Source organism: Balaenoptera borealis (genome assembly GCF_965194805.1).
Source record: "Balaenoptera borealis genome assembly, chromosome: 4".
NCBI lineage: Eukaryota > Metazoa > Chordata > Mammalia > Artiodactyla > Balaenopteridae > Balaenoptera > Balaenoptera borealis.
Window position 1 is genome coordinate 118,772,052 of NC_138861.1, and position 27,501 is coordinate 118,799,552.

The 27,501-nt window shown below is 37.9% G+C and overlaps 1 protein-coding gene across 4 annotated transcripts in view; it reads right to left on the reverse strand.

Moving 5' to 3' along the window:
* The window catches only part of PAPSS1 (3'-phosphoadenosine 5'-phosphosulfate synthase 1), a 103,084-nt gene that overhangs the window by 47,229 nt on the left and 28,354 nt on the right, over window positions 1-27,501 (reverse strand). For all 4 annotated transcript variants that reach the window (XM_082389090.1, XM_082389091.1, XM_082389088.1 and 1 more), the window contains 4 exons: window positions 27,232-27,350; window positions 7,037-7,150; window positions 4,530-4,641; window positions 1,932-2,137 (listed from right to left, as the gene is read on the reverse strand). In XM_082389090.1, coding sequence (XP_082245216.1) covers window positions 1,932-2,137; window positions 4,530-4,641; window positions 7,037-7,150; window positions 27,232-27,350 — 551 coding nt within the window. The remainder of the gene's footprint in view (window positions 1-1,931; window positions 2,138-4,529; window positions 4,642-7,036; window positions 7,151-27,231; window positions 27,351-27,501) is intronic.

A 27,501-nucleotide genomic window follows, 5' to 3' on the forward strand; every position in this document is an offset into this window, starting at 1 on the left:
TAAAGGGGGCAGTGATATGTTCAGATCTATATTTTTAAAAGACTCACTCTGGCTGCACTAAGGAGAATGGATTTCAGTGGGTATGACAGGAAGCAGGACTCCAGCCAGGAGACCGGGAGGGCATGGCCGGTACCAGGGGGGCATGGGGCTGGAAGAGGGACACCCTGCTCTAGACCACCCGGCTGGCTTCTTAAATCACCATGTCGTTTGTGACCCTGTCAAATCTGCCTGCCACCTCTCTGTTCCTAGGAAGGCAGAGCACCACAGGGGAAAGAGCACAGAAGACCTAAGACAGACTCTAATCCTGACACCTCACAGGTACCTCTGCAGCTCTGGGCAAGTTGAACCCACTCTAAGACTCCTCAGAATAAAGGAAATAACCTTGTCTACTTCTAAGGGTCACTGTAAGGGCTGAAAAGCAGAAACGTGGTTGAAAAGCATAAAAACATGTAAATTGTTATTATGACTGAACAAAATTTTAACACCTTGGAGTAGAAATTGAAGCCCAAGGTCCTCTCTCCCGCTCGACCACCAACTATCTCTCAAAGGCACCGAGTCTTTGCTCCTCCGGCTCCAGAAACCTGGAAAGCTGTTTCTTACAGTTCCCTCCTATCCAAATCCTACTGGTCCCTCAAGGCTGCACACCAAGTACTAACTAACCTAAGAAGTCTTACAGACTGCTCGAAATAAAAGTGGCACACAATATAAACAGCATTCACATATGTTCAGTGATTAAAAAATGTCTCCTCCAATGAGTTCATATAAAAAGTACTCTCTAGTGGTAGGGATTACATAGTACGTGAAGCTCTACATAAACCAGTAATGACTTTCTGCTAAGGATTATGGAAGATGGCTTTAAAGCCCAAGGTCTTGGATTCAAATCAGACCCTCATCCCAACCATAAGCTGCGTAACTTTGGCCAAGAACATATATTCCCCCATAAAGTCTCAATTTCTCCATGTGTAAGATGGAAATGCCACCCATCCTATAGGTCTGCTATGTGGTTCAAAAAATTTACATAAGCATGGTTTGTAAACTATGTTATTTGTTATTAGTAACTGTAAATTTTAATGCTGAAGGAATGTCTGACACCACCATTATTTTATAAAATAATATATCTGCCAGTTTTTTAAGTTTATCACTTTTTTGTCCTACATAAGACAATGAAATGAAATTTAGCACACTTCCACGATCTAAACAGATGCTATATACAGTTTCTAGGTAAAGCTACTAAAATTTCACTTAGTTTCTTTTCTTTTTTTTTTTGGCTGCACCATGCAGCTTGCAGCAGGATCTTAGTTCCCCGACCAGGGGTCCAATCAGGGCTCTGGCAGTGAAAGCTCTGAGTCTAACTACTGGACCGCCAGGGAACTCCTTCGCTTAGTTTCTTTTAAAGTTCAAAGTCTACTTTAAAACAAATGACAGAAATGTGACTTCAATGATAACATTTCACATACAATACATAAAATACATGAGGCCCTTCGGGGAGACTAATTAAAAATTTCACTGCTTTCATACCAGAAACACAATGTTCAATTAAAAGCCCAGATTAGATAAAATCACCCAGCATGGGTTCCCATAGCACCCTGCCATCACATCCTACCTGTAAGTACAAGATCAATGTCTGTGCCCACCACCAGACAGCATGCCCCAAGCATATAAAGATTGCCCTGCCGTGCACGTCAGCCCTATATACCCAGCACTAGCACCTAGCTCAGTGCCTGGTGTACAGTAGATGTTTAAAAAATATTTGCTGAATATTTATGTGGACCAAACGACAAGACCATATGCTTATCACACGAAGTTCCAGCCTTGATTCTGCAAAATACTAACAGTTCCAGTGGCATAGTTGATATACAGGTAATGCCTCACAATTCAAAACAAACATTATTGGCAAATCAAGATAAAATGCGGCAAGGTTGACTCAGGACCTTGATGTAGGGGTGGTTCTTGCATGTTGTTCCCCACTGCCTGGCACAGCGCTCCTCCTTCCTGTGCTCAAAAAACTCTGGATTGCGAAGAATAGCCACGCGGCGGCCCTCGTACATCAGAGCAAAAGCCGTGCAGCCGTCCAGCCTCTCTTTATCTTCCTGAGTAGCTGTCAGAACTATCGGTACTGACAAGTTAATGACACCCCCTGCAGGGCACAAAAGAACATAAAGCACACAGCTTGCATTACTCAGCGGGGGCCTCGCATCTACCTTTCACACTTCAGTAGACACTCTTCAAATAATAAAAGATTTATTGCTCCAGTGACAGTGTTCCACTGGTACCTGGCACAGAAAAGCAGGGAGAGAACAAGCAACAAACCCAGAGTTGAAAAAAAAACAAAACAGCAAAAATTAAGAACATCAACATTGTGTGTAGCAATACTCCTCACAACCACTCATGAAACTGTCTTTAGGGGGAAGAATCACAGAAGTTTAAGAAACTGTTGAGTAAGGAAGAATCAGCTGGTAAAGCCTAACGTCACCAAAAATATATGAGTAAGATAAAGAATTATGCTTCAGGGCCTTTACAGGAAAAATATTATAACTGATACTGCTGACAACTACATTTTGAGTGGCAAGTTGGTTAAGTAACTTGAGTATACTTGGTATACCTGGATATCCTTGAGAGTGGAAGACGAAAACACTCAAAAAGTTTTTTGTTTTTTGTTTTTTAATCAGAATGGAACTAAGGCCAGCTATCACTAGTCAAGAAACAAAGGTAGTAAATAATCAGTGGCTCCATTTAAACCAAAATATGTTGCCAGTGAGACCAAAGGCACAATCTCAGTTCCCAACCTTTCAAGCTCTGAAAGTGTTTTTTTTCTTTCCTATTCATCATGTGCAAGTTAGAAAAATAAAATACACTCTCAAATTCATATGTGGATATTATTTACATATCAAAGAGAAACCACACTTTTTGGGAAATCATGGTATGCCTTCTTTGGGCAAAAGATGTCAACAAAATCAATGATAACAGTTTGGCTGTTTTAAAATTACCACCATAAGGTGGAGTTCAAAATGGAAAATTAATAGGTAGATTTACACCACACCCAAGACTAAGTCATTACTAAGGAGGCAGTCCACAAAGACTTTACCATTATTTCCAAGGAAGAAAATCAAAAAGTAAAATTTAATTCTTATGTTAAAGGTTCTTGAGAACAATGAGTAGGCATTACATTTTCTAGTATCTATTTTACTCCCCAGTCAAAAGAAGTTATAACACAGAAGAACGTGGTCGCAACTTTGCAGGGTTCTATGACTTTTTTTTTTAATTGAAGTATTATAGTTGACGTACAATATTATGTTTGTTTCAGACGTACAGCATAGTGATTCAACATTTAAACATATTAAGAAATGATCACCATGATAAGTCTAGTAACCATCTGTCACCATACAAAATTATTACCATATTATTCCTTATGCTGTATATTATATAACTGTGACTTATTTATTTTGTAACTGGAAGTTTATACACCTCTTAATCCCCTTCCCCTATTTAGCCTACCCCCACCCCTTGTGGCAACCACCAGTTTGTTCCCTGTATCTACAAGTCTGTTTTCGTTTTGTTTGTTCTTTTGTTTTGTTTTTTAAATTCCATATATAAGTGAAATCATATGGTATCTGTCTTTCTCTGTTTGACTTATTTCACTTAGCATAATACCCTTCAGGTCCATCCATGTTGCAGCAAATGGCAAAAGTTCATTGTTTTTTTATGGCTGCATAGTATTCCATTGTGTATATATATGTGTGTATATATATATATATGTATACATATGTATGTATGTACCACATCTTCTTTATCCATTCACCTATTGATGGGCACTTAGGTTGCTTCCATATCTTGGCAATTGTAAATAATGCTGCAATGAACATATGGGAACATATATCTTTTCTAGTTAGTGTTTTTGTTTTCTTCACGTAAATACCCAGAAGTGGAATTGCTGGATCATACGGCATAGTTCTTTAACATTTAGCAATATTTTCTTTATTGTAGTAAATTAATCTTACCAACAGTATACAAAGTTTAAGGTAGCTGGAATGTAATTACAATACCCTAAATATCAACTTCTTTGGCAATTTTTTTTTTTTAGTGTTTTAAAAGAGTAGGAAGAACCATCCTTTTAACCACCTATTTCAGGACTCCTTAACTTGGGACTCCCTGATTCCTTGTTAGAACACCTGGCTTAAGCAAGCATGGGCTTCAGCACAGCACAATTAGTACGTATGTACACTTCCTGGGGAGAGGCTTTTTACCGTGATCAGGTGGATATGACATAGGGAAACTGTATTTGTTTTTTAAATCCATTTTCAGCCCTAATCCCCAGGTTGTCCTTCTCCCCCTGCAATAAATCACAATCAATAAAACTAAAAATGGAAAGATCTCATGATACATTTAAAATATTCAGTACTGATATAATTTAGTCTTTAGGTGCTATCTCCATTAAGGTGTTACCAGTACTCTCTATAAATAGTGACGAATCCCTGCAACTGTGTGCTTTCTTTTCCATACTCAATGTACTTGAATATAAAATGTCTTACCATCCAGAAGACAATCGAAATGAAGACACTGCAAGTACTCCCTCTCTCTCATAAAGCCATTCAGCGGGGTTGCCCAACCTTCTGCCAAAACCTGCACCCACTGCATATCCACCTAGTAAATGAGACAGTAAAGAAAAATGCTCTATTTCATGTACTTATGAACAAAAGCATTAATGGCTTTTTGGAGTTTAATTTTGAAAGCAATGGAAATGAACTTCTCAAGAATGTTTATAGATTATACAAATCTAATAAACAATAAGGGCACTAGGAAAGTATGTATTTTTCTTAATAAATTTGAATAACATTAGGCTTCCCAACATTTCTAATAAGAATAGCATCTCTTAAACCAGTGGTCCTCAAACTTCAATATGTATTAAGAGACCTCTGGAAGGCTTGTTAAATGAAGACTGCTCCACCCCCCAGTTTCTGATTTAGCTGGTTTGCTGGGGCACAAGGATTTGTATTTTTAACAGGTGCCCAGAAAATGCTAACAAATGATGGTCTGGAAACTATACTCTGACAACCACTGTCCTGAACTAAAACAAACTTTAGATAAAAATATTTACCAAAAAAAAATCCCTCACCAATGACAGAGTACCATTCATTTTACAAACACTATATTATTTCTTGAACTTTAAGATTTCTAGTAGATCCCATCAGAATATTAAAGAATTGATGAATTAACGCAAGCTGGACATGCTCATTTTTTACGTGTGTGTGTGTGTGTGTGTGTGTGTGTGTGTGTGTGTGTGTGTGTGTATGGAGCAGTGATTCTCATATGAGAAAAGATAAAGCACCTGGCCAAGAGGTGTGCATTATGATGTGACTTACCATGTATTCCCAAAGTATTAGGTTGGCATGTTCCACTGAAAAACCAAATAATGGTAAAGCATTCCCCTCCTTCAATTCACAGGAAAAAATTATATTCATGCACCAAATTGTTTCAATTTCAAGTTCTCCTCTTACTAATTTTTCCTAAACCTTTGACAATGGCCACTATTCTTCTCTATTGGAATCTAATTCTAGATGGTATCTATTATAGACTGAATGTTTATGTCCCCCTGAAAATATGTTGAAGCCCTAACCCCCAATGTGAATGTATTTGAAGATCGGGCCCTGAAGAGGTGATAAATAAATGAGGTCATAAGGGTGGGTCCCAACCCAATAGGTCTGGTGCCCTCATAAGAGAAAGAGACACCAGAGGTCCCACGGACACCCTGTGAGGATAAGGTGAGAAGGCGTCTGACAGCAAGTCAGCAAGGGGGCCTCGCCAGGAACCAAATCAGCCAGCACCTGGATCTCGGACTTTCTAACTTACTGAACTATGGGAAAATAAACTTCTGCTGTTTAAGCCATCCAGGGTATGGTATTTGTTATGGCAGCCTAGCATACATTATATGATGTAACCTAATTTTTTTAATTAATTACTTTGCATACTGCTGTGCAAAGAACAAACCACCGTATTGAAAAAAAGATCACATTTAGAAAAAGCTGCTGTCTTTCTGGGTTATAGAGTCTAACTGACCTGGATTCATATGCATTCATTCTCAGTTCCGTTCTCTCTCTCTCTCTCTCTCCCCTTCCCTCCTCCCTGCCCTGGGTGGGTGTGTGCGTGTGCGTGTGTGTGTGTGTGTGTGTGTTCGTTCATTCCTTTGCAAAGTCAGCTTTGAGTGGTTCTGCTCTCCAACTCTCCCTCTCTCTGCTCCCCTGCAGCGTGTCTTAGCTTCTGGTCAGAAACCCAATCACACGAATCACCGAGATAATGTACTCCTATCAGGAATCTGAGTAAGTCTTTGAAGAGTCTTCCTCCGACCTCAGAAGGGTTGAGGGTTTATTTTTCTTTCTCCTTACTTGCACGTTTGGCACCTCCCTGGGTGTCCGGGATTTTTACTATATTAAAAGAAAGGCTGGGAAATTCTAGTCCTGGTCCACGTTCTTATTCCTAAATCTCTCCGTTTTTAAAGTATATCTGAATGACACAATTTAAAATTCTCTAAGATTCGAAAGTTATAAATTATAGTCGTCACTGTCATATCTAGTTTAACTAAGCAGTTTTTTATTGGGAAAAACACCTTATGATATTATTAGAGCTAAGATACACAACAGAATTATTCTTCACAATATAAGAAAGGGAAGGTCGGGGTTTTGACAAGGGATTAGGAAACATGTTTAAAGGAAAAAAATGTTCATTTTAATTATTTAATTATTAAAGGTTTTTAACCTTTTAGAACCCATTCCTTCTGATAAGCCTAAAAATCTTACATAATCTTTGTTCTTTGATATTTCATAATAAATAAATATTATGACTAAAATGAAATCAAAGCCATGGTAATTTGGAAATATGGTTTTACAAATTAAACATATTTCCCATCCCTGGGAATTGTGATATACACAACTACCACTACCCACCCACACCGTCAAACACAAAAATAAAATCACAAATTCTATAGACTAACAACTATACATAAGGTCAAATCACTCAGTAGGAAAAGGAACAAAGCACTCACTTTATTAATTTTCAATGCTGGTAATGTTTCTGCATCTGTTTTTGCCAAATGAAGTTTATTTTCTGGCACATACAGTTCTTTCACTTCATAAGAGGCATCCACAGGTACAATATCCTATACATCCACAAAAGTACAGTTAAATGTTTGATTCAACAATTTAGCTTTCTCCAAAGGGTATCTTAATGAAGAAAATTAACATTTCAAAATGAGACTTAAAAAACGAAGTGTAAGAGAGGGATTTAATGCTGTACCTCCCAATCAATTTTCCTAATGACTGTTGGTCTACTTGCAAGCAGGTAACATCCCACATGCAAGACTTCATTAATCATAATCTACCACTATCTAGTGAGACAGAAATTCCTGGAATGTGCCATATATGTCAAGATCAGGCAACTGCAAAGAAGAGGTGACCTCAAGTAAGGGGTAATGATAAAAATAATTTGGAAACAAAGAAATAAACAGAAAAAGCACTCTAAACATAATCATTATTTTCTGTAACATATTATAAAACCATTTCATTCCAGCTTCCACATGCATCTTTGTCACCACTGTCACTAAAGCCACCTTCTTAGTCATGTAACACAGTATTCCAGAGCATGTCAGCTCTACTCCCACCACTGCAGTCTGAGAAACAGCACTCTCTGATGTCTTACAAAATGCAGTCCGGAAATTTTAACCAAACTCCTAGTATTCATTTATATCACATTGGGACAGTGCTTTTTCTCATTTATCCCACAAGTATCTATTTGTAATTACCACAAACTTATATACTGCTCTTATACACTGCTCATCCAGTGATCTTTACAAGGCCTATTCACACTTGTCATACACCCAGGAATAATTAGTAAATGTGTTTTTTTGGGTTTTCCTTTTTTTTCTTTTTTCTTTTTTGGCCACACCAAACAGCATGCAGGATCTTAGTTCCCTGACCAGGAATCAAACCGGCGCCCCTGCAGTGGAACAGCAGAGTCTTTTTTAAAAATTTTTTTTAACATCTTTATTTGAGTATAATTGCTTTACAATGGTGTGTTAGTTTCTGCTTCATAACAAAGTGAATCAGCTAAACATATGAAGGGCAGAGTCTTAACCACTGGACCACCAGGGAAATCCTACTAAATGTGTTTAATTACTTTAAAATTTTCCAGTCAAATCAATCAAGTAATCTCTATAAGCATACAAAACTGGCACTGATTAAGGGTTTTTCATATGTATCCAAGCAATAATTTCTTATGCAAAATAAACTGATTCTCAAGAGAATGAGAAGACAAGCCACAGACTGAGACAAAATACCTGAAAAAGGACTATTACCCAAAATATACAAAGGACTCTTAAAACTCAACAGTAAGAAAAGAACCCTATTAGAAAATGGGCCAGAGACCTGAACAGACAACTCACAAAAAAGATATACAGATGACAAATAAGTATATGAAACGATACTCTACATCATATATCATCAAGGAGATGCAATTTAAAACAGCAATGAGATACCACTATTAGAATATACATATTAGAATGACCAAAATCCAAAACACTGACCACATCAAATGCCGACAAGGATGCGGAGCAACAGGAACTCTCATTCACTGGTGGTGTGAATGCAAAATGGTACGGCTGCTTTAGAAGACAATCTGGTGATTTCTTACAAAGCTAAGCATACTCTCACCAAATAATCCAGCCATCATGCTCCTTGGTATTTACCCAAATGAGGAGAAAACTTACATCCACCTGCACACAGATGTTTATAGCAGCCTTACTCATAATTGCCAAAACTTGAAAAGAACCAAGAAGTCCTTTAGTAGATGAATGGATAAACTGTGGTGCATCCAGACAATGGAATATTAATTATTCAGCACTAAGAAGATATGAGCTATCAAGCCATGAAAAGACATGGAGAAAACTTAAATGCAGACTACTAAGTAAAAGAAGCCCATTTGAAAAGGCTACATATTGTATGATTTCAGCTATGTGACATTCTGAAAAGGCAAAACTATGGAGACAGTAAAAACATCAGTGGTTGCCCAGGGTTACAGGGGAGGGGAGAAGGGATGAATAGGAAGAACACAGGGCATTTTCTAGGGCAGTGCAACTATTCTCTATGATACTACAGTGGTGTATAAATGTCATTACACATTTATCAAAACCCACAGAAGGTTCAACGCTAATGTAAACTATGAACTACGGATGATAGCAATGTGTCAATGTAGGTTCATCAATGATAACAAAGGTACCACTCTGGTGAGGGATGCTGATAGCAGGATAAGCCGTGTGTGGCAGGGAAGGGAGCCATGAGAGTTCATTCTCTATACTTTCCACTCAAGTTTTGCTGTGAACCTGAAACTGCTCTAAAAAATAAAACCCATTTTAAAAAATAAATAACAACAGAAAAAGTAATTCAAAATGAATATTACTGGAAGAACCAGGTGTTTAAGGACAATACCTACTACTTTTACCGAGGAAAAAGTTTGGGAAGAAACTTCAACTTACATTTGGACTTTCATTAATATCTTCAGTAGTGGAAAAAAGCAGAGTCAGATATGGGTCTCAAAGCTAGACGATCTCATGAAAGCCTGAGTGCTACCACTCAAGCAGTCCGTATGGGTTCTGAGAATCTAGAAAGAATTATTCTACTACATTTTTCTGATACTCTGTTCCCTCAAAGGTGGAACAGCACTGGCTAAATCATGTGCCAAAATCAAGCTCCTTCTACCAGTAAATTTAAGGCCTCTGATCTTTCTCATGAGAAACCCAAGAATGAATAAGAAGAGTAAACATGAAGGAAAAAAGAAAGAAATAATAAAATTAAAAGACATAAATAAAGAAGCACTGCTTACTACCATACCACGTTCAGCTAGCTCTCTGGAGGCCCTTTGTCCTTTGAGCATCCCACTACTCATGGTAAAGTAGAAAGTGTGTGTTAAGCAAAACACAGAGTTTGTGTTAACAAACTCTGCACAGCACAGGGCACTTCATAAACCTTCCAGACCTCCTGCAATTAAGCCTGCAGCAGGTAGCCACAGCAGAAGGCTATTTATTGTATTTACTAATGGTAAACACTACATGAGGGCATCAAAGAATAATGATGAAGGAAGAGACACAGCTTCCACCGGCTGCCTCAATTTTCTCTTTGTAGATGTAAATACTATACAACCTTGTAAAGACTCTTTTTTAAATCTAGCAAGAGAAATAGCTTAAGGTAGTCCATTCTGTACCTTCTAACTCCAGGAATTATTTTTAATACATTTATTTTAAATTATAGAACAGCCATAAAGAGAATGTGGAAAGGAGAAAAACCCATCACCCTATATATGGCTATTATTGTCATTTCTGTATATTCCCCTCCAAGCGTTTTTCACCCATGGGCATTACAGGGCAACTGGTAGTTTCAGCATTTTTTACAAAGGCTATTACTCCATCAACCAGAAAATAAAAATTCAGAATCAACTTTTCCCAGAACAGTATGATGTGCATTAAGTGAACTGCACACACTCCCTATATGTTCAATTAGCTTCGTGGACATGTAAAGCTCTGAAAGGTACCTTGAGGAACACACATTTTTGTAAAATAAAGAATTTAAGTCCTCCACACTAGGAACAAATGCTAAATTAAATTACACAAAAAGTCAGGCATTCATTACAGCTTTTGTGAGAAAGAGTATGGTAAAGTTTCACAAAACACACTTGAAATTAAACATCTGCATTAATCACAAAACATTAAAGACACAACATTTTCAAAACCAAAAAGAGCTACAAGAAAGCAACACAGGTCTATAGGTCAGTTATTTCTGATTTTTGTACTTAAGACCAGAGTTCAGATTCTAACAGTGCAACCTTGAGCAGGTTATCTAACATTTCTCACCTTGTCTCCGTCTCAGCTGTTTAACAACACTGCCACCAAAAAGTGTGTGTGTGTGTGTGTGTGTGTGTGTGTGTGTGTGTAGTTACAGGGCTGCTGTGACAAATGACTTAAAGTATGTAAACTGCGGGGCTCCCGTTTACTGGATGCTATCAACAATACCAGCAATGTTCTAAGGGCTTCATGTGAATTAATTCACTTAATTTTCATGCAATCCTACCTATGAAAGCAGCAGAAACTATTGCTATCCTCCTTTTACAGATGAGGAAATTAAGGCTCAGGAGAGGTTAATAACTTGCCCCAAATCCCTGTTGTACTGTGTTCCAACGTGCTTACCACACAAATAAATACTCAATAAATAATAGTTACAGTGTGCTTGCTACATGCCAGGAACTGTTCTAAGCACTCTACATTTATTAATAGAATCCTCAGTACAATTCTGAGACAGGTACTATTTTTATTTCCCATTTCACAGATGAGAGAATTGAAGCCAGAGAAATCAGGTTATTTTTTCCAAGGTTGTACAGTTAATTGATAAGTGTTGGAACTGGGATTCCAACTCAGGTCCCAACACTATTCTCCTCCAAATAAAAAAACAAATTTTTAAAAATAAAAATTAAAAGAAAAACCTTTACTGTTTTTCCCATAAAACTAAGTTATGAAAAATTTTGCCACATAAATTGTTCTTAGTTTACTTTCATGATTTTATTAAACATTTACAATTCCCAGGGTTTCTGGTCAGCGTGTGATCTTTCTGTGTTAATAAAGTCCTAGACAAAAAGTAAAGATATTCAACATTTCAGTTACATCTAAACATTTCTATTAATAACAAGTGAACGATTTTCAATCAACTTTTTCAAACTCCATCACTGTGAATACATTGAAAACCTCCACTTCCACCACTTGAGACCCCTTAGAACTCTGAAAACCAGAATCACAGTCTGGGAATAAATGACACAGGAACTCCAGGGAAGAGAAGAATTTCACTGATACAAACAACTCAACGTGAAGCTTTCTTTGCCATCTCTGAAGCCTATATTATTTTGTAAGGATGAGATGCCTTTTTTGTGATGGGTGTTGACTACTCTCCCCCACCCCCCCATTTACCACTAATAGCTGTCAACAATCTTGGAGGGTCAGAGGAGCGCATCCAACAGACTAAATCTTCTGATCTCTGTTGGACGCAACAGGGCATTTTTAGCTGGTTTCCTAAGCCATCATCACTAGAGTCAGCTCACAAATACTAATGAATAGCAGCAGTGCACACTGCCCACTGTAATGCTCCCAGCACAAGGCTGGGTGTGTCTCCACCTTGCCTCCACCCTGGAATCCCCCCTTCTGTAGAACGCCACGACACTGGAGTGTACACTCAGGTATGTGAATCTGCTCCCACTGAAGAGACTCTGTTCAAAGTAAGAACTGAGAACCAACAAATGTTTCTATACATCGTGTCTATTTCCTTCCATACCAACAGTTTGTGAGCAAATCCAAGAGAAATAGTTCGAACATGAAAGAGTGGTATCTATATTATAAATCCAACCAAATTATTTTTTTAATGTTCTGTACACTAATAATGCCATAGCTTTAGGATGAATGCATTGTTAGTAATGTGCTGCTTTGTATGCATGAACATAGAGGCTATAATCACTTTTTTTAATTTTTTTATTTTTATTGGCCATGCCACATGGCTTGCAGGATCTTTGTTCCCCAACCAGGGTTCAAACCCGTGCCCCCTGCAGTGGAAGTGTGGAGTCCAAACAACTGGACCGCCAGGGAATTCCCCTGTAATCACTTTCTTTTCAAAAAGGAAGGAAGTCATTTGAGAAAATAATTTTAAATTACATAAAATTTTATTGTTTAATATTTATAATTAAAATTTTATTAAAATTATTTAAGTATAAAATTGTTTTCATTACAAGCATGTCACAAAATTCTTCCCTTTTCAAAATTCACACCCTGCAATTATTTTAAAGTGAATTTTAACCTCACAACTTAGGTATAAAATTCTTCTGATATCTAACCAATGGCAAAATAAAGGTTCAAGAGGTTGCTACTGTTTTTCTCTTCTAAGAAGGTACATAAAGTGAGCACTTTTGGAATTAACACAAACATAGCAGGAGCCAACAGGAACATGGAACACGTATTCAGAGAAAGCGAGTTCTCTGTGGATTGGACATGTAGAGAGAAGAGAACTATCAGGAAGACAAAAAGTTTTTAAAATGCAGACACAGCCAGTTCCTAGCACATTCTACTGACAAATATTTTTCGTTTCCAAAACCACTACTGAACATCTAAAAGAGTCAAAACCACCTCAAAGTGAGACAAGAGATCTGGACAACAGAACATGAAGTCCCTGCCACATGAGCTATCCATTTTAGTTGGGATTCATTCGGATTCCCAGGGACACAGTCAGCTGTTAGAAAATAATGTGTTCTTTTGAAACCTGTACAAATAAAACCCTTTATTTCAGGAAATTTCCTTTAAAACAAAAATAGATCACAAGCCAGGTCAGGAACAAGTGTTCATGTACCTAACCCCTTACTTCCAGTTTTAAGAGTTCCATAGTCACCAAGCATTTAAGGGTAGAGAGGAAACAGGGGTGCTCCTAGGAGTTCTCCTGAGTAGGGGGTCAGTAAACAATTCACATGCTACCATTAATGAGGTAGGTCTAGAAATATTTTAAAATTTAATTTTAAAATGTAACATGGATACTCAAAACTTTTTCTTTTTTTTTTTTTGCTTGACTGACTAAATACAGTCTAACACCTAACATATGTTGTATCCATATCTTTGTTCAAAGAGAAAATTGTTTGTTTTTTCCTGGAAACTGGCCAGCAAAACAAACAACATTCACTACCTGAAAATAGTAGTTCTTGCTTTCTCTTTTTAATCTTCCTGAAGAACTGTGAACAAGTTAATAAACACAGTGACTTCACATTTTAAATTTTTCCTTAAGTATTTTCTGAACTTTTTCTTGAGCCAAATCTCAACAGATTTGAACACTAGAGCTCAATCGTATTTTTATGAAACTATTAAATTTCTATTATCTAAGCTACATGCATCCAAAGCATGAACACCAACGACATACTGGCATCACTTTAAAACTGAGCTGCAAAGTCTGGTTTTACATGCAGTATAAAACCCATTTAGAGCACTAAACCACCATTTCATAAGAAGACAAACCTTTAAATAATTTATAGCACTACTAAATCTAGAGTTCCTAGTAGATTTAAAAACAGTATTTAAAATATCACTTTAGATTAAAACCATCAGCAAGAAACCTACTTCTTTATGTCATAACCCGCCAAGTTAAAATGCAATACCAGCAGGCCATCTAGTGACCATTCAAGGGTTAGGAAAAAACTTAAATAAAAAACCCTCAGTATTTTCCAGTGTCTTCTATCTTCTTGAATAAAAATGTGCCAACTGAAGCATACTGAGAAAATAAAGATGCTCTGACAAAATACTGAGAAATTAAGTATTTATTTAAATGACCACACTGCCTATACCAATTATACTACATAAGCCAGATGAAAAGAGAAATAAGACAATCCAGAGATGATAGAACCAAAATACCCATCATCCTAAAATACCCACTGTAAACCACACTAAAAATATTTTTTCTTGGACAGTGAAAATCAATTCCATATCTTAATAATGATAAAATCTCATATTCTAAGGCAAATCAAGGAAAATTTAAACATGAAAAATTTTCACTGCCCTTTGACCTCTCTCCCCTCTACTGTGCATTGTGTATCTGCATTATGTATTGGCCTAACCCTCCCCACTAGCAGAAATTCATGTTCAATCATAAAAAGCAATGTTCTCCTAGCACCAACAAGACAACTCCTTAAAAGATAACATTCCTTCTTGGGGACTTCCCTGGTTGGAGCAGTGGTTAAGAATCCGCCTGCCAATGCAGGGGACACGGGTTCGAGCCCTGGTCTGGGAAGATCCCACATGCCACAGAGCAACTAAGCCCGCGTGCCACAACTAATGAGCCTGCGCTCTAGAGCCCGCGAGCCACAACTACTGAGCCCGTGAGCCACAACTACTGAAGCCCACGCGCCTACAGCCTGTGCTCCGCAACAATAGAAGCCACCACGAGAAGCCTGCGCACCACAACGAAGAGTAGCCCCCACTTGCCGCAACTAGAGAAAGCCCACGCGCAGCAATGAAGACCCAACGCAGCCAAAAATAAATATATTAATTACTTAATTTTAAAATAAAGATAACATTCCTTCATGATCTTGTAAGGGGCCACAATGACCTCCACTTTGTACTCACAGATCTGGATTGTGCAAACTATCTATGTCATTTAATGTACAGCCCTCTGTCTCAAAAACCTATATAACTGTGCTTTGACCTTTAAGGGCAGAACAGTCCTCAGAGCTTGCTGAGGTTAAAATCCTGGGTTAAAATGCTCTATTTGACTCGAATAAAGTTTTCCATTTCTTTCTTAGATGGATTAATTTTTTGTCGACAGTAAAGAACGTTAAAGAAACAATACCTGGTAGAATTCATTTCAGAAGAGTCTCTCCAAAGTAATACGGAGCATCAGACAGAAAAAATTCCACTTATTACCAGAGGAGGCAGCGCTTGTCAAACACCTGAACTATCCTGGGACAAACAACTTCACCTCCCTGAATCTGTTTCCTCATCAGTAAAATGAAAATTGTAACTACTTCTCAGAGTTTTAACAAAAATTAAATGCAATGATGCTACTGAAGGGACTACCAAAGGCTTCACACATGCTAAGAGTTCTGCTCTTCCATCTCTACCTGCGCCATTCCCTGCCAGCACTCACAATTATATTCTTAGACATAATGCTAGTTAACACAGAACCTCTAATCTTCACATCCCCACTCAGAGCACACACTCCAAAGCTATGGAGATTTGGTCACTGTTCCCTGAAAACACCATTGCACTCGACATCTTCATCCCCTCCACCCGCAATCTGTATTTGTGATATTAGCTCTACCATGTGAGCTCACATAACCCACCCTTGGAAAACCTAACAGATATCTTTGTGGAACTTCCCTGGTCGTGCAGTGGTTAGGACTCCAAGCTCCCAATGCAGGGGGCCCAGGCTCGATCCCTGCTCAGGGAACTAGATGCCCCATGCATGCCACAACCAAGAGTTCGCATGCCGCAACTAAGGAGCCCACGAGCCGCAACTAAAGGAGCCTGCCTGCCACAACTAAGACCCGGCACAACCAAAATAAATAAACAAATAAATAAATATTTTTTAAAAATGTTTTTGTGATGACAATGAAGTTGAATTGCACTGGCTACCCCTGGACCACCAGGGAGAAGGAGCTTGTTAGGAAAAGCACATTATACTAAGTCACCTTGCGATAAGGGTGCAGCAGGCAAAGAAACTCCTTGTATCACCAACTAACCATAAACTCTGAGCTGAACATCAGGTATGCACTGGTTTCCCCATGTCCTAATGTTCAGCTGAGATTCAACTTTGTGAGAAAATCAAAGGAGAATAAACGCCAGAACAGAAGTAGTTGGGTATGTGTGCATATTTCTTCCTTCAATTGTACTTTTAAATTCTATATCATGTTATAAAAGAAAAAAAAGAATTTATATAGTCATTCTAGTTTATAAATAATGGTAGTAAGGACCAAAAATTAAGGTCCATGAGGCAGGAATCTGTACTGTCTAACTCACTGTCACATCCACAGTGGTTTACAACAGTGCCTAGCGTGTATGCCACTAGGTATTTGTTAAATTAACCCACAGGATCAACCAGTACCAACAGAAATACATACTTCCAATGGGAAGTGAAGTCATTTACTTAGGAAAGCATATAACTGAAATCTTTTCCCCAAATGAGGGTGGTTCCCAAAAAAGCAACTGCATTGAGGAGGCATTTACATTTATTCTTCTGTCACCACCCAGCTTTAGAATAAAAATGAGTAATTTTCAAAAGAAAATTTCCCTGTCTTAAACTAATATAACCAGAATACCTTTCTGGCCGTAAATTTAATTATATTTTACTTGAGTTGTAATAAGAACACTCTTGAAAGTAAAAGCCAGAGGCATATGAAAATGAATTCTAGGAATTCATGTACCTGGAATCCTAGGTATGGAGTCCAATAAGTTCATGAACAAGCTAGTTAATATCTCTGAAATACTTAATAGGTTTACTCTGTGAATAAAATTAGACAACATACACAAAGTACTCAGTGCAAAGACCAAGTAGGAAACCACCAAAATAATTCAAGTGAGAGGTGGTTAGAAGCTAACGTAGGACAAAAGACCATTTCCCCTGAGATTCTAACAATCAAAGCAAATATTTTAAAAGACGCAAAGCCCCCCATACACGTCCCTTACAATAAGGATTCACTAGATGTTAGTTTATCTATCCCTCTTTTTCAAAACCTTGAATGAAACTGTCCAATTATCAGATTGTCTAGCAAGAATAATATAGACTAATATCTGTATAAAAGGAAGAATAATAGGTATAATCATTAATTAGGAACAAACAAATTGGGAGCAAGGCATTAAGGCCACAGAGACTAAGGCAAGCAATGGCATCAAAAAAAGAAAAAAAGTAAACACTGTGGTGAAAGCATAAGGACAATAATTTTGGGCTTCCCTGGTGGCGCAGTGGTTGAGAATCTGCCTGCCAATGCAGGGGACACGGGTTCGAGCCCTGGTCTGGGAAGATCCCACATGCCGCAGAGCAACTACGCCCATGAGCCACAACTACTGAGCCTGCACGTCTGGAGCCTGTGCTCCGCAACAAGAGAGGCCGCGATAGTGAGAGGTCCATGCACCGCGATGAAGAGTGGCCCCCGCTCGCCGCAACTAGAGAAAGCCCTCGCACAGAAAAGAAGACCCCACACAGCCAAAAATAAATAAATAAATAAATAAATTTATTAAAAAAAAAAAAAATAAGGACAATAATTTTTTAAAAAGCAGCTTGGAACCAAACTATGGAGAAGCTTGAACACAAATTACCTTAATTCTATAAACAATGGGGAAAAAATCAATATATATTTTAGAGTAAAAAAACGGAAAGGATTAGACTACTCTTTAGAAAGATGATTCTGCCAACAATATAAAATGGAATAAAAGGCAGACAGGACTGGAGGTGGGGTGACCAATTGTACAGTGGCAGTCAACACTCAATTTTTTACCGTTACAGGGGGGAAAAAAAAGGCAAAGTCCTGTGCACAACAGACACCACATGAGCCTGCATTTTCATTTTACAGAATCATGGTTAAAAATAATTTAAATCTAAATACAGTGAGGGATCTTGGATTGAATCCAAGAATAGGACAGGCTAATAGTGGAAAAGCTTGTGAAATCCAAATAGGTTTGTGCTTTAGTACAAAGTACCAAGCTTAACTTCTCAGTTTTGAGAAATGGTCTATGATCATGTAAGTTATTAACCTAAGAGGAAGCTGGGTGAAGGATATACAAGAACGCTCTGTAATATTTTTAGATTTACAGAAGAATTGCCAAATTTTCTCAAGATAAATTTTTCTTGAAAAACAACAAATCATTTGCCCACTACAAAAAAAAAAAAAAGAAAGAAAAAAGCCTCTATGTAGGTAAAGTGTCAAACTCAAAGGACGCAACTCTGAGTAGGGTCCCAAAGAAGTGTTTAGGAATTGAAGGAAAGAAAGAAGGGAAGGAGGGTAGCCATCACACTCTAAGTTTAATAATCCCTTAAGCGTCTGAACTATCTGGAATTATCTATAGCCCATAAAATGGCTTCTGAGATTCATGAGCCCCCTAAAATTTTATGAGAATATCTATGTGTACTTTTCTGAAGTTTTGTAGAACACTTAAGAATCAGTAATTAGATATAAAAAACAGACAATCCAAACTAACAGAAAATAGAACTATCGGGAATTCCCTGGCGGTCCAGTGGTTGAGACTCTGCACTTTCACTGCCATGGGCCAGGGTTCGATCCCTGGTCAGGGAACTAAGATCCTGCAAGCCGCATGGTGTGGCCAAAAATAGAAAAAGAAAAAAGAAAATAGAACTAAGTATAACTTTCTAACATTGATACGACATATCTTAAGTTAAAAAAAAAGATAGGTTCAACATATAAAAAATGCAAACAAAACTACAATCTAAATATAAAGGAAGAATACTGAAAACATAGTTTCAATGAAAATGGCATAGAATTAATATTTATTGATTTCATACAAATTTATAAGAAAACTATAAACAACCCCAACAGAGTAAAAGTAGAGTAAGGATAGACAATTCGCTGAAAATAAAACAGAAATTACACAATAGACCACCACCTAACAAGCAGAAAGGCCAGCTAATCTATAAAATCAAACTTTCCTGAGCCCATCACAGAGCTGAGGTCCTAAAGCAATAACATGAGCTGCTTCCAAAGAGTGACAAGTCCCACCAAGAAAAGCCAAGACACATGAATTATCTCCCTTTAGTAAAGCCTGGGAGGAAGAGATGGCTGCAAGAAAAGCAGGAAGAAGAAAACAGCTGTAAAGTTTTGCAAATTCTTCAAGGCTGAGTGTGGACTAGTGTGACAGATTAGCATCACTGGGAAGCCAGACACGAGGAGCTCTGTGCTCACTCCCAAGCAGGCCTACAAGAGGTGTGCGGAAGGAACACGAGGGGCAGGTCTGGGGACCAGAGAGAGCGCTCCCTCGGTGGTGCACAAGCACAAAGCTCCGCCCACTCCCTGCAACACTGTCTCATCCAAAACAAAAGCCTCAGGCTGATGGGGGAGGGCAGGAAACTGCTCCCCACCCCACCCCTAGCCTCCCAGGGTCTGCTGTTTTGGAGGAGGGGTAGAAGCAAGTATGGTCTACCAAAAGGAGGTGGAAGAAACTCTCTTGGCCCGGGATCCTGAACCGATACAAACCAGGGATCTGCACGTGAGGAACAGAAAACTCACCCTCCAAGACCTCCCAGGTTCAAAGAGAGGCTGGCTACCATGCAGGGAGGGGAAGCAACACTGAGAAAGACCCACTCCGAGATCCAGAAGCATAGGTCCTGCTTAAGACTGAAGCTGGACCAGCAGAACTGAAGACCACCACTGCTCCCCCATCATGAGCTTGGCACTAAGTAATAAGCAACAGTACTTTACTGCTGGGAAAGAGGAGCAAGAGCCTGGAAGGGGACCCCTTTCTGTGGTACAGGCATATAGGGAATGCTAAAAGCTGAGGATGGAGTAGAAACACTGCGGAAAACCCTCCAGCAGGCTAGATCCCACACTAAGCACAAGGAAACGAGCTCACCACTGGAGAAATGTGAAGCGGGTGGTGCACTAAGAATAACTATAGAATAAGGAAACCCTAACCCAGCCGAACTACTTATTAAACTAACTCAACTCACTACACTAACAGTGTGACAGAAGAAGCATAAATGCCCAAAGCATAAATATCACTTACCTCAATCTCTACTGTTCTTCCAGACACAACACCCAGCATTCAATAAAAAATTAGGACACATCAAAAAGAGCAAGGAAAAACACCCACTGTTAAGAAATACATCAAGATCCAGAAATGACCCAGAGGTTAGAACCATCAGACAGGCCTTTAAAATAATTAAAATTACTATGTTAAAACATCTAGTGCAAAAGTGGACAGCATGCCTAAAAAGATAAAGGATTTCAACAGAGAGATGTACACTTATATTAAAAACAAAAAAGATAGCCAAATGATGATAGAATTTTTTAATTATCAGAGTTTAAAAATTCTTCCTATGGGCAAATCAATATATTGGATACAGCTAAGGCATCAGTAACCTTGAAAATAAGTGAATAGAAATTAATAAAGCTGAAAAGTTAAGACAAAAAAGGGTGAAAGAACAGAGCATCTTTAGGCTGAGGGAAAATATTATATTGTCTAACATATGTGTAACTGGAGTCCCAGAAGGAGGAGGGAGAATAGGACAAGAGAAATATTTGAAGACATAATGGCCAAGAGTTTTCAAAAACCAATAAAAGAATAAACTACCAATCCAAGAAAGTAAAAGAACTCTAAACTGAAAGAAATTGACCTAAATATACTGAGAGACCTATAAACTTCATACTAAAACTGCTGAAAACCAAAAAGATTAAGAGAAAATGTTGAATTTAGGCAGAAAAAAAAAGCAACATTATAAAGAGAGGGGAAAAAAGAAAAGAATCACATCAGACTTTTATCAGAAACAATGCAAACGGGCTTCCTTGGTGGCGCAGTGGTTGAGAATCTGCCTGCTAACGCAGGGGACACGGGTTAGAGCCCTGGTCTGGGAAGATCCCACATGCCGTGGAGCAATTAGGCCCGTGAGCCACAATTACCGAGCCTGCGCGTCTGGAGCCTGTGCTCCGCAAGAAGAGAGGCCGTGATGGAGAGAGGCCCGTGCACCGTGATGAAGAGTGGCCCCCACTTGCCGCAACTAGAGAAAGCCCTCGCACAGAAATGAAGACCCAACACAGCCATAAATAAAAATAAATAAAAATAAACTACATTCCTTAAAAAAAAAAAAAAAAATGGAAGCAAAGAACATTGTAACTCCTTCTAGGAAGGAAAATTAAAAAAAAAAAAAAAAAAAAGAAACAATGCAAACAAGAGGACCATGGAACAACATCTTTAAAGTACTAAAAGAAAAACACCTGTCAACCCAGAACTCTATGCCCAACAAACACATGAAAAGATGCTCATCATCATTAATTATTAGAAAAATACATATCAAAACTACAATGAGGTACCATCTCACACCAGTTGGAATGCCCTTTATTCAAAAGTCTACAAATAATAAACGCTGGAGAGGGTGTGGAGGAAAGGAACCCTCTTATGCTGTTGGTGGGAATGTAAACTGGTGCAACCACTATGGAAAATAGTATAGAGGTTCCTCCAAAAACTAAAAATAGAGTTGCCATATGATCGAGCAATCCCACTCCTGGGCATACACCCAGACAAAACTATAATTCAAAAAGATATATGCAGCCCAGTGTTCACAGCCCCACTATCTGCAATAGCCAAGACATGGAAACAACCTAAATGTCCATCGACAGATGAATGGATAAACAAGCTATGGTATATACATACAATGGAATATTACTCAGCCATAAAAAGGAATGAAATAATGCCATTTGCAGCAACATGGATGGACCTAGAGATTATCATACTAAGCAAAGTTAAGTCCGAAAGAGAAAGACAAATACCACATTACATCACTTATATGTGGAATCTAAAATACGACACAAATGAACGTATCTACAAAACAAAAACAGATTTACGGATATAGAGAACAGACTTGTGGTTGCCGAGGGGGAGGGGGTGGGAGAGGGAAGGACTGGGAGTTTGGGATTAGCAAATGCAAACTATTATATATAGGATGGATAAATAACAAGGTCCTATTGTATAGCACAGGGAACTAGACTCAATATCCTGTGATAAACCATAATGGAAAAGAATATGAAAAAGAACATATATATGTATAACTGAGTCACTTTGCTGTACAGCAGAAATTAAACACAACATTGTAAATCAACTATACTTCAATAAAATTTTTTAAAATGTATCCTATGCCCTCTCCCAAAAAATCCTTTAAAAATGAACAAACAGATGAGAAGATCTGATATAAAGCCTTTCCAAACTCAGTCCTCTGTGCCTCCCAGTATGCTATGTATACACTGAAACTATGGTTTCTAGGACACTTTCTAGGAGTTATATACTCTAATTTGTTTCTATCACCTACAATGTAAATTCCTCAAGGACAGAAACACAGCTGGTTAAGCTCTGTAGTGCCAGTGCCCTAGAATGTGACTAACTACAGTAGCGGGCTTTTAACAGATATCGGATTGATGATGGATAATGAAAGAATGAATAATGAAGAGATGAGAGGGAAGCCAGAAGCAGAGCAATAGGACTAGCTCAAGAGCTCAGAAGTTGGTTAATAGGAAACCTATTAACCAACGGAAAAATGAAGAAGAGCAGAAAAATGAAGTATGAAACCTTCTGGGATTAGGTCTCACTGACCTGCAGAGAGTACATCAATATATATGAAGAAAAACATCAGAGCAGGGCAGTTAGCAATTCATTTTATTTCTATCTATTCAGCTAAAATGCTTATGTAAGGGAAATAAATTAGGAAAGCAAGTCCTAGACTAATCATCTGGTAAACATTTTATAATATGGAAAAATTCAAAGTATATTCAGATATAGGTAATTTTTATTTATAAGTTGTATGCCTAGTATATCCAGTAAGAAATACTACATGAAAGAGTTTTATGGTAATAGGATTTTAAAAATCAAGAGTGGGTTCAGAAATCACAAGCCACAGTTAAGACAGAATGAGGAGCAATGATGCAATGCCGAATGTGTACCACCATATCAGGAGTTCCTGTGCAGCACTGAACAGCAAAGGTAGGGACCCCATGACTGGGGAGAAAGGAACTACTGACACCCACATGAAGGCCAGATCCTCTTCAGCTAAATGAACTGTGACCCTCCACTGGAAAAGGGGAAGTATGGAGAAACGAGCAGAGAAGGGAAGAAAAATAACTTCTAAAAACTGAGATTAAACTAAACTCTGAGAGAATCATGCACCTAGTGGGCCTGAGTTCTGGATAGCATCAAACCTCTTTACGTTTCCATATGCTCAGGAACGAGACAAAGGTCCTTATGTCCTGGAACCTTCACCTCCCTAAAATTCAACCATAAGATGTCATCAAGTTATCACAGGGGAAATCTGGACACTCTGTAAATGTTTAGGAAAAGTTAAATACATTATGTAACTCAACTTAAAAATATACTGATGCCAAGTTGTAGAGCTGAATAACCAAGGATGACTTTCCTCTATAAGGTATTTGTGTGTTAAAATTACAGGTAAAATAAAAGACTGTTTGTCTCTCAAGCCTCCTGTGGTTTGGACTGACTGGAATATTTCACATGTGGTACATATATGGTGCCCCCCACAGCACCTAACACAGTGACGCACATGCACAGAAAACCGTCAGTGCTATAAAGAATTCAAAATGCACGTATTCAGCAATTAATGTATTCAACAACACATTAAAAGGATCATACACCTTGATCAAGTGGGATTAATCCCAGGGATGCAAGGATGGTTCGATATCCACAAATCAGTCGATGTGATACGCCACATTACCAAGATGAAGAATAAAAATTATATGATCATCTGGATAGAGGCAGAAAAAGCTTCTGACGAAGTTCAACATCCATTTATGATAAAAACTCTCAACAAAGTGGGTATAGAGAGAACACACCTCAATATGATAAAGGCCATATATGATAAGCCCACAGCTAACAGCATACTCAATGGTTAAAGCATTTCCTCTAAGATCAGGAACAAGACAAAGTTGTCTACTCTCACCATCTTTATTCAACATAGTATTGGAAGTCTTAGTCACAGCAATCAGACAAGAAAAATAAATAAAAGGCATCCAAACTGGAAAGGAAGAAGTAACACTGTCACTGCAGATAACATGATACTCTACACAGAAAATCCTCAAGACACTACCAAAAACTACTATAGCTAATCAACGAATCTGGTAAAGTTGCAGGACACAAAATTAATATATAGAAATCTGTTGCATTTCTATACACTAACAATGAGCTATCAGAAAGAGAAATTAAGAAGATAATTCCATTTACGATCACATCAAAGAGAATAAAATAGGAATAAATCTAACTAAGGAAGTAAAAGACTTCTTCTCAGAAAACTATAAGACACTGATGAAAGAAAGTGAAGATGACACCAACATGCAAAGATATACCCTGGTCATGGACTGGAAGAATTAATATTGCTAAAATGACCACACTACCCAAGGCAATCTATAAATTCACTTCAATTCCTAACAAAATACTAATGGCATTTTTTACAGAACTGGAACAAATAATTGTAAAATTTGTATGGAAACACAAAAGACCCCAAACAGCCAAAACAATCTTGAGAAAGAAGAACAAAGCTGGAGGTATCATGCTCCCTGATTTCAAACTACACTATAAAGCTACTATCATCAGAACAGTATGGTACTGGTACAAAAACAGACACATAGATCAAAGGAACAGAATAGAGAGACCAGAAATGAACCCACATTTATATGGGCAATTAATCTATGACAAAGGAGCCAAGAATATACAATGGGAAAAAAGACAGCCTCTTCAATAAATGATGTTGGGAAAACTGGACAGCTACATGCAAAAGAATCAAACTGGGACTACTTTCTCACACCATATACAAAAATAAATTCAAAATGGGTTAAAGACTTAAATGTAAGACCTGAAACCATAAAACTTCTACAAGAAAACATAGGCAGTATGCTCTTTGGTCTTAATTGTATTTTTTTTGGCTATGTCTCCTCAGGCAAGGGAAACAAATGCAAAAGTAAACAAATGGGACTACATCAAACTAAAAAGCTTTTGCACAGCAAAGGAAACTATCAACAAAACAAAAAGGCCACCTACTGAATGGGAGAAGATATTCACAAATGATATAGCTGATAAGGGGTTTATATCCAAAATATACAAAAAACTCACACAACTAACATCAAAAAAACCAAACAATCCGATTAAAAAATGGGCAGAGGATCTGAGGATCTGTTTTTCTAAAGAAGACATGCAATTGGTGAACAAGCACATGAAAAGATGCTCAACATCACTAATGATCAGGGAAATACAAATCAAAACCACTATAGAGATAACGCCTCACACCTGTCAGAATGGCTATTAACAAAAACACAACAAATAACAAGTATCGTCGAGGATGTGTGGAAAAGGGAACCCTCATACACTATTGGTGGGAATATAAATTGGTGCAGCCACTATGGAAAACTGTATGGAGATTCCTCAAAAAATTAAAAATAGAACTATCATATGATACATCAATACCTCTCCTAGGTATTTATCCAAAGAAAATAAAAACACTAATTAGAAAAGCTATACACATCCCTATGCAGCATTATTTACAACAGCCAAGAAATGGATGCAACCCAAGTACCCATCAATAGATGAATGGATAAAGTTGTGGTATATGTATATAATGAAATATTACTCAGCCGTAAAAGAGAATGAAATCTTGCCATTTATGATAATATGGATGGACCCATAGGATACTATACTAAGTGAAATAAGTCAGACAGAGAAAGACAAATACTGTATGATTTCACTTTTATGTGGAATCTAAAGAACAAAACAAATGAACAAACTTAACAAAACAGAAACAGAGTTATTGATACAGAGAGCAAAAAGATTACCAGAAGAGAGGGGACTGGGGGATGAAGAAAGAAATAGGTGAGGGTGATTAAGAGGTACAAACTGGGCTTCCCTGGTGGCGCAGTGGTTGAGAATCTGCCTGCTAATGCAGAGGACACGGGTTCGAGCCCTGGTCTGGGAAGATCCCACATACCGCGGAGCAACTAGGCCCGTGAGCCACAACTACTGAGCCTGCGCGTCTGGAGCCTGTGCTCCGCAACAAGAGAGGCCACGATAGTGAGAGGCCCGCACACCGCGATGAAGAGTGGCCCCCGCTTGCCGCAACTAGAGAAAGCCCTCGCACAGAAATGAAGACCCAACATAGCAATAAATCAATCAATAAATAAATACATCTTTAAAAAAAAAAAGAAACAAAAAACTGAATGGGGCTTTTTAAAAAAAAAAAAAAAAAGAGGTACAAACTTATAGTTGCAAAATAAATGAGTCATGAGTATGAAATATACAGTGTGGGAAATATAGTTAATAACTAAGTCATATCTTTGTGGCAACGTAACTAGACTTATTATGGTAATCATTTTGAAGTGTATATAAAACATCAGTATGTTGTGTAACAGAAACTAACACAGTGTTATAAATTATACTTCAAAAACAAATGAACATACAAACAAACTCACAGAAAAAGAGATCAGATTTGTAGTTACCAGAGGCAGAGGGTTGGGGGAGAGGGAACTGGATGAAGGCAGTCAAAAGGTACAATCTTCCAGTTATAAGGTAAATAAGTACTAGGGATGTAATGTACAACATTATAAATATAATTAGCACTGTTGTGTGTCATATATGAAAGTTCCTAAGAAAGTAAATCCTAAGAGTTCTTATCACACACACAAAAAAATGGTTTCTATTTCTTAAATTCTGTATCTATATGAGATGACAGATGTTCACTAAACTTAACTGTGATCATCATTTCGTGATGTACGTAAGTCAGATCATTATGCTGTACACTGTCAACTTATACAATGCTGTATGTCAATTATATCTCAATAAAATTGGAAGAAAAAAAAAGAATATAAAATACAAATGTTACTCCATATTACCACCACCCTTTTTTTGGAGGGGGAATGTTATGAGATGGATATAATTATTCTCTGGGGATTCCCTCTTGGACCTCCTCTTACCCGTTCCTGTAGAAGTTCCACAACCTGCTGGACACAGTCATTTACATCACAGGAGTCTGTTTTCAGCACCAATTCCGGGGCCTCTGGCTTTTCATATTCAGAATCAATCCCAGTGAAACCTATAAAAGGTAAAAGATAATAGAGGGAGTGGAAATTAAAATAGGTTTGTTTCCTCAGTGCAAGTCTCTGCTATGCTGAAGTTCATATTTATGCTGCCCCTTCTAAGTTACGGGGTTATAATATTGAAACTTCTTTCCTGGGAGAAGATTT